General features: G+C 41.1%; 1 protein-coding gene across 3 annotated transcripts; it reads left to right on the top strand.

The window, feature by feature from the left end:
- On the top strand, positions 1 to 9,528 carry LOC125271281 (B-cell receptor CD22-like). Of its 3 annotated transcripts, none has more exons than XM_048195360.1 (5): positions 1 to 60; positions 1,853 to 1,988; positions 2,977 to 3,318; positions 3,417 to 3,665; positions 8,284 to 9,528. In XM_048195360.1, the coding sequence occupies exons 2-5, from the start codon at positions 1,946 to 1,948 to the stop codon at positions 8,445 to 8,447; spliced, it is 798 nt and encodes a 265-aa protein (XP_048051317.1). In that variant the 5' UTR covers positions 1 to 60; positions 1,853 to 1,945; the 3' UTR covers positions 8,448 to 9,528. The 3 variants fall into 3 exon arrangements, with proteins under 3 accessions (XP_048051317.1, XP_048051315.1, XP_048051316.1); XM_048195358.1 differs by having other exon boundaries at positions 2,965 to 3,318; XM_048195359.1 differs by lacking the exon at positions 1 to 60 and adding an exon at positions 903 to 918 and having other exon boundaries at positions 2,965 to 3,318.
- The last annotated feature ends 731 nt before the right edge of the window (positions 9,529 to 10,259 follow it).

Genomic DNA, 10,259 nt, shown 5'->3' with positions numbered 1-10,259 from the left:
TGCTGGTTTCACTCTGTTCATTTGTTCTGTTGTCTCTGGTCATGAGTGTTCGTGAAACAGGTAAGATCATCATTTACTAATAATTGAGTCAAATATGTTATAGGGGAGACTGGGGCTAGTTGTCACACAGTAAATATAAGGTTTAAGGTCAAAAGTTGAGGTGGTTTTGTATCTTGGTTACAAATACCTATTTAAATCTGCCTTAGAAAATAGCTTCAGTTTCATTGTGTATTGTAACATAAGTTGGTAACAAATGAACAAGGTCAAACCACAGTAACATACATTAATAATGATTGAGTATCTGATGAAGTAGTTCTGGGGCCGTATGTATAAAGCCGCTCAGAGTAAAATTTTAGTTTAAGTGTGTCAAAATTCTAAAAATTATGTAATTTTACTCTTATTCTTAGACTTACAAATAAGTGTGATTCATAAAAGTTCCTAAGTGTCAGGACTAGGTCTCAGTTCCTTAATTATTTAAAGCTGGAGAGGTCTCTTAACCTAGCTAAGAGTAACAGGATGGCAGCAGAGATGAGGAGATGTATGCTTTCCAATGAAGATATATGAACTGGAGTTATAAGATGACATGGAGTTGATAAAATGATATAAACTTGAATGTCAATTCTTTTTGTAACTGACCTAATAAGAAATGTAATAACTTTAAATAAATGTAATACATGTAATAAATATTACTTAAACAATAATTAATATGTTTAATGCATTTTAATACATTTAAAGGTGCTGTATGCGATTTCTCAAATTCGTTGTTGAACACTGTTGATATTTAAAATCAACCCAAACAAACAAACCCCTCTCTTCATTACGTAGCCACCAAAACTCACACCCCAATCCTAACCTCTGAGTCTCCACCCTGCTCTGAGTTGGTCAAGAACCCCGGCCCGATCGCTGCTGGCGTGTGAGGCGAGTGCACTAACAATGACTCTAAACACCTCATTCTGTAGCGAGTGTCAGTGTGCAGTGGTTTACCTGCAAAACTCTCACTGTCTGGCCACTGTTACACAAGCAATACGAGAGTGGATGTCTGTTCATCACAGCTGACACAAAACAAAATGCTTCACAGAAAATAAAGCCCAGTTGATGAACGAACGACAAGGAAGCACAAAAGATGAACATACAGTACACAATAGTAAATACAAACAAGAGTTTCTTGTTAATCGCAAACAATTTCGCTTAAACCATCAAAATATGAGAAAAAAAATATATATTTTTATATTATTTAAATGTTTTAAAATATGACATTGAATACAACAAAATCCGTTTTTAATATTTAATTGGTTCTCTCTTGTTTTTGCATGTGTTCATAATTTCTTTGTATGACAGACTGGTCAAACATAATCTGAAATAATTTGAAATTTCATTTCATTATCACACATGAAACAATGGACTCCAGCTAGTCGATGTGCTTACATCTTTTAACACATTTTTAAAAGTTTAATTAAGTAAGTTGAATTAAGGTTGAAGATGTCAATTTTCATATGGCTGGACATCACATTTGACCTCTACTCTATGGCAGTTCATTGACTTTCCAAATGACCATCAAACCATGCGGAAAAAGAAAGCCACTTTTATGTTGACTGTGGGTTTTCCTGCAGTTGTTGGAGCCGTTGATGAACTCATGACACATCATTGCTCTAACTGTAAATGAGGAGACAAACAGTACATCAATAGAAAAAGATTCACACCATCAATACTAATTTGTGATCATTTTGCACAGTATTGCTTTTAAATCAATTTAAATATTAAAACGTTTGTGTTTTTATTATTATTGTTATTATTGTTTTTTATAATAACATTAAATGACTGGTATTGTGCTGCTGTGACTTCACCCTTCCAGGCTCACTATTGGCTGATTCAGAGATTAAGGGCGGCCATTTTGAGTTGACATCATTGTAGTCCTTAGTTCACAACACTTAAGTCAGCACTGTTAATGGCTCCTCCTCTTCCTCTGGTGTTTCTGCTCATGATTCACGGTGAGTCGCTTCTGCTGGAGAGTTTTTAATGTTTTAGTCACTTATCAAAGTCTTTCTTTCAAATCATGGGTCTTTAGTGGGAGGTCAGGCAGTCATTGAACCCCCTGTTAAAACACCCTTCACAAACGAATTACTGTGAATAATAAAAAAATAAATAAAAATCATCAAAATAAATAAACATAAAGCTGAATTAACCCTTTCGTGCGTGAGTTTAAAATATTCTAAATGACCCCTCAGAGTGAGCCTTTAATGTTTCCATAGCGACGCGTCATGCATGTCACGTACGCTGAACGCAGCCACAACAATAACACTGTATGACAGATGGCTCGCTATTATTTTGTTTTTCCTTTTTTATTTAAAATATTCACAAAGTAGTCCTGTCAGTCTGATTTACAGCAGATGACTTCATCAGTTTCTCCCGAAATATATGCAAGTAAGTGGCTGGTGAACTGGAAGAATAATAGAGTAAACTTTGTAGTTACTTGGGCCCATTATGTGTGTCTGATATGAATAAATGTCAGCAATTGTATTTGAATGGATTGTTATTGCTGCTTCCACTGACGTCTGACATCAGTGTGTATTTTATAAACTCTAAATATATTGTTTTAATGGTGCTTATGCGTATCTACTGTAAATGTCTGAAACCTTTAAAGAAACATTATGTGGCTGAAAACACTGAATAGTTGTGATATATGACAAGAGCTGCGCGCGTCCGTCTCACAGCCAAAGAGCGAAAGCGCAGTTTGAATCTGGCAGTCATGTGACGTCACTGAACGTTCGAAATCCTATATGTGGGTTAAAACAAAAAAACTTTTAGCTAAATGTAATTATTCTCACTGAAATTAATCTAAAATATGAATATGTGCATCAAAAGTGATTATTTTTGTCTTGTAATATCAGAATTTCATGTGATGATTAATGTGATGAACATGAGGAGTCAGTAATGAAGCAGTCATTTTAATGTGAACTATCATAGTGTGTGTTTCAGGGGTTTCTAGTGCTGATTGGGGTGTGAGTTACAGTCCTTCACACATCTGTGCACTAAAGAACTCATCAGTGATAATGAGATGCACTTATACATACCCTACTGGATATAAGATCAAGAAAGTGTTCTGGACCAAAACACTGGTAAAACATAATGGAGAGCATCCAGATCTGTCTGAGGACCCTGAATACAGTCAGAGGCTTCAGTATCTGGGAGATAAACAGAAGAACTGCACCATTAGACTGAGTCATGTGACACTGAAGGATTCACACAAGTACTATTTCAAATTCAACACTGATAAAGACAAATGGACTGGTTATCCAGGAGTGACTCTTACTGTCACAGGTGACTTTCATGAGGTTTCTCTCTTCTTCTGTGCATTATGTTGAATAATAATCAGTGTATGACAGCAGCACTAGATATAATGTGTGTGTTGTGTTCAGATCTTCAGGTGGAGTCTCCTGAGAGAGTGACAGAGGGAGATTCAGTCCGTCTGACATGTAAAAGCAGCTGCACTCTGACTGACAGAGCAACATTCATCTGGTACAGAAACTCACAGCCATTAACTGAGAGAAGAGACAGAAACAATGAACTCCTGCTGCAGTCAGTCAGAAGAGAGGATGCAGGCAGATATAGCTGTGCTGTACACGGACACAATCACATCTCTCCTGCTGTTCAGCTCAATGTCATGTGTGAGTATGTATTTCATTTAGTGTATTCACTTTTTTCTTTGAAGGTTCTATCCATGTAGGAGGGGACATTCTCGTGACCTTGTGCAATGTTCCCTAAAAGTTCTCAAAGGTGACGAAAATACAGAACAGATGTTCCTAAAATGTCCTTTTTGGCAATGAAAATGCTGCTGTTTGAGGTTCCTTATATAACATTAACAGAATGCTCCCGTATGGTTCCCTGTTAGTTAGATGGGAATGTTTCATTCAGGACAGCGATGCATCTTCTGTGCACCTAGAGGAGGGATCTCTAATCCTGCTCCTGGAGGGCTTCTGTCCTGCAGACTTTAGTTCCAACCCTGCTCCAACACACCTGTCTGTAATTATCAAGCAGCCATGAACACCTTGATTAGCTGCTTCAGGTGCATTTGATTGGGGCTGGTGCTGAAATCTCCAGGAGCAGGGTTGGAGACCCATGACCCAGAGGGAATGTCCTATTGTAATTGTCCCCTAAACCAGTGGTTCTCAAACCTGTCCTGGGGACCCCCCACCACTGCACATTTTGCATGTCACCCTCATCTAACACACCTGATTCAAGTCATCAGCTCATTAGTAGAGACTGCAAGAGTTGAATTGGGTGTGTCTGATGAGGAAGACATACAAAATGTTCAGTGGTAGGGGGTCCCCAGGACAGGTTTGAGAACCACTGCCCTAAACATTCAGTACTTCCTGAAGGTAAACTTTTTAAGATGACGTCTCCCAACCCTTAAAAGAACTCCACATCGTGACCGTCTCTGAACGTTCTGGGTACATTACCAGGTGATAAAGAGTCACAAGCACACACAGCTTTTGCGTAGCAACATCATTATAAATAAAAATGGAACAAAAACATTCATGTTGACTTGTGACCAGGACTCGTGACACTTTTGATCGCATGAAGTCCAAATCTTAACCCCACTGAACACATCTGAGATTAACTGAATGAGTCAGTGTCAGTGAATCAATCATGAACATCTTCAAAGTTCCAGTACCCATGTAAAAGTATCAACTCAGAGTTTTCCTTGAAACTTTACGATTTTCGGTTATAAACTGGTGATTTAATATAATATTTCACTTGTAGCTCCTCCAGTGAATCCTTTGATCTTCATCAGTTCATCTGGTGAAATAGTGTCAGGAGATTCAGTGACTCTGATCTGCAGCAGTGATTCAAACCCTCCTGCTCTGAACTTCAGCTGGTTTAAAGGAGGAACGTTTGTAGTGTAGCAGTGTGAAGTATACCTTCGGTTGTTCATTGGGTGATGTCAGGTAAAAACAGTGAACCTATCAGGACAGGAGTGTTATGGTATAAATTGGGAGGGCGTTGGTTACCTGGGATGCATTGTCATCCGTACCGTCCCTTTACAGGAGTTCACCATTTATGAATGGAAGGATGTTTGGTGTGCCGTCCCTGCTTCATGCTGTGCGTAGGCTGGCCCCAGGTTCAGGTTTGTACGTCTTGTTTTAGGGAGGCTTCTTCAGGGAATATTTATTTACCGAGTTTTTATGTGTAGTTTGTAGATAAACGACTAGCTGCACGCTATGATCAGCAACACGCGTAGTACCGCGCTGTGAACATCTCCTGGGGCCCGTTTCAGAAAGGAGGTTAAGTGAGAACTCTGAGTATGTTAACCCTGAAATGAGGGAAACTCTGGGTTTTACATTTCAGAATGTGAGGTATGTCAAACCCGAGAAAGCAGGGTAAGTCAAGCCTGTTTCTGAAAGAGAGGTAACTTATACTCAGAGTCAGTTACCATGGTAACTTACTCTGTGAACCTATCTTTCAAACACTTTTAAAATAGACTTATGTATTTCAAATATAAGATTAATATATAATGAATATATACAAAATGTATTTATAAACTTTATGAATACATTTTGTATATATTTATCATATATATTATTCTTATATTTTAAATAATTCATAAGTGTATTTCCTACGTCTGATGAATACATTTAAAGGTGTATGAAAGATTTTTTTTTTAAATACAGAGATAGTATGTTAAAAGCACATTTTAGTTTATATTTCTTGGTGTCTCAAAATAGCACAGTTGAGTACACTTAGATGTTCTTAAGATTATCTTAAGAAGTACTAAAGAAGAGCTTTTAGTATATTAAGTACAAAATAAGTGCAAGAAAATAGAGCACTTTAAGTACATTATGGAAGTAAACTGTGTACTAAAATAAAGTGTATTCTACTGCACTTTTTTTTTCACCTGGGGGAAAATGTACTTATAACTAGTACATAAGTAATATATTTGTAAGAAAATCAATGTCATTTAAAGGTGCTCTAAGCGAAGTCACGCGTTTTTAGGCCAAAACATTTTTTTGTCGCCACAAGCTGCAAAAACAGCAACAAAAACAAACTGGTGCAGCCTGGACCACAAAACATAATAAACATGCTCCAGCCAATAACCGACAAGCAGCGTCAATACGCAAGCTACTTACATTTTAAATGCGCGTTCATGACTGTTTCAGGAAGCACGGAGGGGAGGGCCAGGAGGAGTAGGAGGGAGGGTCTAGCTAGCCTCTGTTTTGTTTGACAACACTTCGAACGTCAACAGGAAGTTACTCCGCTCAGAATCGCTTGGAGAGCCTTTAAACTGGATTACTATATAAAAGTCTACTAAGATTGAACTAATTTTAAAGCATTTAAAACAAACTTTTAACAAATACACTAATAAAACTCATTTAATTGCACTAAAAATCAATTTAAGTAGTAGTGGTATTTAGTATACTTTTTGCAAGTGCAGTGAAGCACTACTGAAGTACAAATATACATTGAATTAGTTTATTTATAGTGTATAACTTTGACACTTTTATTTAGCACCAAAATAAAGAATGTACTACAAATGTACTTGCTTGTATTTAAGTATTTTTTAACGCACTCAAGTATACTTTTTTTTCACCTGGGTATTACTAAGTGCAAATTTACAGTAGCTCCGCCCACAAATGTCAGATCAGGTTAAAATTGACATACATTCTTGTGGCTGCAGTGGTGTAGGCAATCGTGTGTTGGATGGGGAGAATTAACTTGTCATGTGATTGACTGGGTTCGAATCCGCCTTTTGCCAAGCTTGCTATTCTCCCTTTTCCCATCACATATCACATTAGAAAGGCATTTATTTTTAATAATAATTAATAACATTTTCTAAAAGTGGAAGTAAATTGCCTAACGAGTGTTTAATAACGATAAAAACATTTACACTCTTATTATTGCATCCTGCATTATTTTTTTCTTCTTCTTCTTTTTTGCATGTGGGATACCGTGAAAATAAATATTAGTTCAATAACTTAACATTCTACCAGTTTTCACCTTTGATATTATAACAGTGATAAGAATTAAAATTGCATTGACTCAGAAGTATGCGGATGTCCATTTGTCACGTGCTGTTGCCATGGTGAATCGTAATATCGGAGCTTAATGCGCTTAACTCAGAGTCAACCTACTCAGAGTGGATTGAACTAACTCAATTCAGCTGTTCTGAAACTGAAAACTCAGAGTTTCCCATCTCAGGGTAAGTCAACTCAGAGTTCAAGTTTTAACTCAGAGTTGGTTGAACCTCCTTATTGAAACGGGCCCCTGGTCTGTACGAGCGAAGGTTGCTTGTTTGTTTTTATGATTTTATTAGTGACTGCTATTTCTGTTGGCAGGTTGATTTTAAATGCCCAAGGGTTTCATCGCTGTATTATGCGACTGAATGCCCGTCTAGTGATATAACGCACTGCTGCCTTGCCTGGGTTTCCATCCGGTCAACTCTGTGTGTGTGTGTGTGTGTGTGTGTGTGTGTGTGTGTGTGTGAGTGATTATCACTCGCCATGGAGTGAGTGCACACATGCGTCAAACGAGGTCATTCTTTGGCCGTTTTGTGCCTCGAGTGTGCGGGTGATTGTGGTCTGTTTTATGTTCTTTTTCTTTTGTTCATCCTTTGTTTTTGTTTTTGAAACTCTAAATGGTGCACACTTGTTGCAAAGTGTGGAGTTGTTTTTTTTTTTTGTATTTTACAGAAGAAGGGAATGAGTTTGGCTGCTCGTTTAATGGTGTCCACATTGAGTGCTGTGCTTCATAGGTTGGAGTGATTTGGTTTATTAAGTGTGGTGTGACAATTAAGGGTTACGGCAGACCATCTCCCTCATTCAAACTTCTTTATTTTATGTATATTGTAGTTTTTGTAAAGTGTCGTTTGTTTTGTTTTTTTGTGACCTGTGAATATGGAGCCCTTGTGAGATGTGACAGTTTTTAACTTTTGTACACTTTAATAAAGCTGCCTCATCTTTGTAATCCTTTGCCTGTGTCTCTACTCACCCACCAATTGGTAATGAATTTGTGTTGCTATATTAAATTATTCCCGGTGGTTTAGTCGGAATCAAATGCGATCTTTGGGTATCACCCGGTCACAGTAGGATCTGGAAGAATCTTCAACATCTCAAAGATCAGCTCTGATGACAGTGGAGAATACAAGTGCAGATCCATCAATGAACATGGAGAGAAATACTCTCCTAATGTGACTATAAATGTCATGTGTGAGTTAATGATCATCTGCACATTGTTTACATTTTACAAATTTTCTAATATTTATTGTGAATGTTAATTCTTCTGTTTTAGACCCTCCCAGGAGCGTCTCAGTGTCCATCAGTCCATCTGGTGAAATAGTGTCAGGAGATTCAGTGACTCTGATCTGCAGCAGTGATTCAAACCCTCCTGCTGTTACAGTAGCTGGTATACTAATCACACGACGAGGAGATAGAGTCACAATAAGTCTTTACTAGGAGATAAACAGGAATCCACAGGAGCATACACCAACATAGTACGAACAATACCGGACAACACAAGACTAGAAACACAGGGTATATATACACGGGATAACAAGGAGGGTGATTGGGAACAGCTGGGTGTGATGATGGTGGTGATCAGTTGCCATGGTGACTAACCGGTGGTGGGAAATGGAACAACAACAAGTCCAAAACGGAGTGCACATGTGACATATCGCCCCCTCCCGGAAAGGCGCGTCCTCGCGCCGTGGAGAGGGGAAGACGAAGATGAGAAGGTTCCGATGGTGTAGGAGGCGGTTCAGGAGGTGGACGGTTACCTGGGAGGAGGCGAGGTGCAGGAGTCCAGGGAGGTGCAGGTGATGGAGACCAGAGGGGAGCCTTGAACGGAGGAAGTAGCAACACCATCCAATACACAGCCAAGACTGCGTCCCATGGCGGCGTCACTGGCGGGAGGAGCCATGGTGGTGTAGTCCTATACGCCACCATGGGGACGATCGGCAGTGGCGATGTCATCAGCGTAGGAGCCCACCATGCAGCCAGAATGCTGAAGACTTGAAGCGACCACAAAGACCTTGGCGACCGCGACGGAGCTGAAGCGACGACCCCCCGAGGAGGAAGCGGGTATCCAGAGGGCAGAGGTGGAGCTGGAGTGACCGAGGGCGGAGGTGGAGCCTGAGGGAGGGCTGAGCTTGCCGTCGCAGAAGGGGTGGAGGGCCAGAGAGCAGCGACTGGCCCGCAAGTCCGCTGCAGAGGCGTGGCGATGTCCGACCCAGGTGGAGCCGACGTGCCGAGGGAACCCAGCGAGACCGAATGGCCGATGGTACTTGCTGACGACGAGGGAGGAAGGAGCGTAGGTGTAGGAGCCAGGTCGACGGGGAGTGAAGAGCTCTGAGGCTGGAGGCGGAATCCCAGACTCCTCACGCCCAGGAGGAGGTGGCTCCCAGCAGTCCCGAGGTGGAACCCTACCACTGAGAGGAGATGGTGAAACTGAGGGGCTGATGGGAGACTGTGACGACTGGATAGCAGGCGTGGCTGGTGACAGAGGAGGAGTTTGAAGCATGCTAAACAGTTCTTCAGAATATGAAAGAGTCCCAAAAAATTTTTGAAGAGGTGGTGGGAGAGGGAGGCTGGGAGGGGCCAGAGATTGTAGTACAACAGGTTGCATATTCACCTCTTCTAAATCAGAAAAAAGGTCTCCAGTGATGGCCAAAAACTCACTCTCAGTGGCAGGGGGTTGGGTGGGGCTCACTTCTCTACCCTCGTAATCCACTAAGATTCCCTCGGCGATGGATGGTACAGCTGGCTCGCACACCTGGTCAGTCCCGCGTTGCTCAGGCTCCATGGCGATGTCCCGCTCGGTCGCTCTCGTAGGCGCTGGCTCGAACGTCGCGGCGAAGTCCTCTTCGCGGTCTGTGGTGGGCTCATGCTGCCGATCCTCGCAGTCAGGGTGTTGATGGCTGTGCACTGGAGTAGGAGTGGGACTGGCGTCGTTGTCGGAGATATCCACAGTCATAGACGATCCACATGACGCCAGCACCCACTCCACATACTCACGGAAGCTCCCTCGAGGTCCTTCCCCGGACAGCAGCGCTTTAGTGGCAGTGTTGAGGCCGGCATATAGGAAGTTGCAAAGGCTGCTGTCCGGGAAATGTGTTGATGGAGCAAGAAACAAAAAATTGTCCAAGTGTGCCTCGAGGGAGCGGTCCTTCTGCTCAAGGCATAACAACAGATATGCGGGTGTGAACATGATGACAGAGACGGGAAGTGAAACACGAAAAACACTGAGACGGAAAACAAAAAAACACACGC

Source organism: Megalobrama amblycephala, linkage group LG7 (genome assembly GCF_018812025.1).
Source record: "Megalobrama amblycephala isolate DHTTF-2021 linkage group LG7, ASM1881202v1, whole genome shotgun sequence".
NCBI classification, from domain to species: Eukaryota; Metazoa; Chordata; class Actinopteri; order Cypriniformes; family Xenocyprididae; genus Megalobrama; species Megalobrama amblycephala.
Note: the sequence above shows the minus strand (reverse complement) of the source record. Positions and strands in the feature narration are given on the sequence as shown.

Bases quoted from the DNA above. Each gene is read 5' to 3' on its own strand.
- LOC125271281 (XM_048195358.1), top strand. From the start codon at position 1,946: ATGGCTCCTCCTCTTCCTCTGGTGTTTCTGCTCATGATTCACG. The intron at 1,989-2,964 runs GTGAGTCGCTTC...GAACTATCATAG, and splicing joins GTTTCTGCTCATGATTCACG to TGTGTGTTTCAGGGGTTTCT. The intron at 3,319-3,416 runs GTGACTTTCATG...TGTTGTGTTCAG, and splicing joins AGTGACTCTTACTGTCACAG to ATCTTCAGGTGGAGTCTCCT.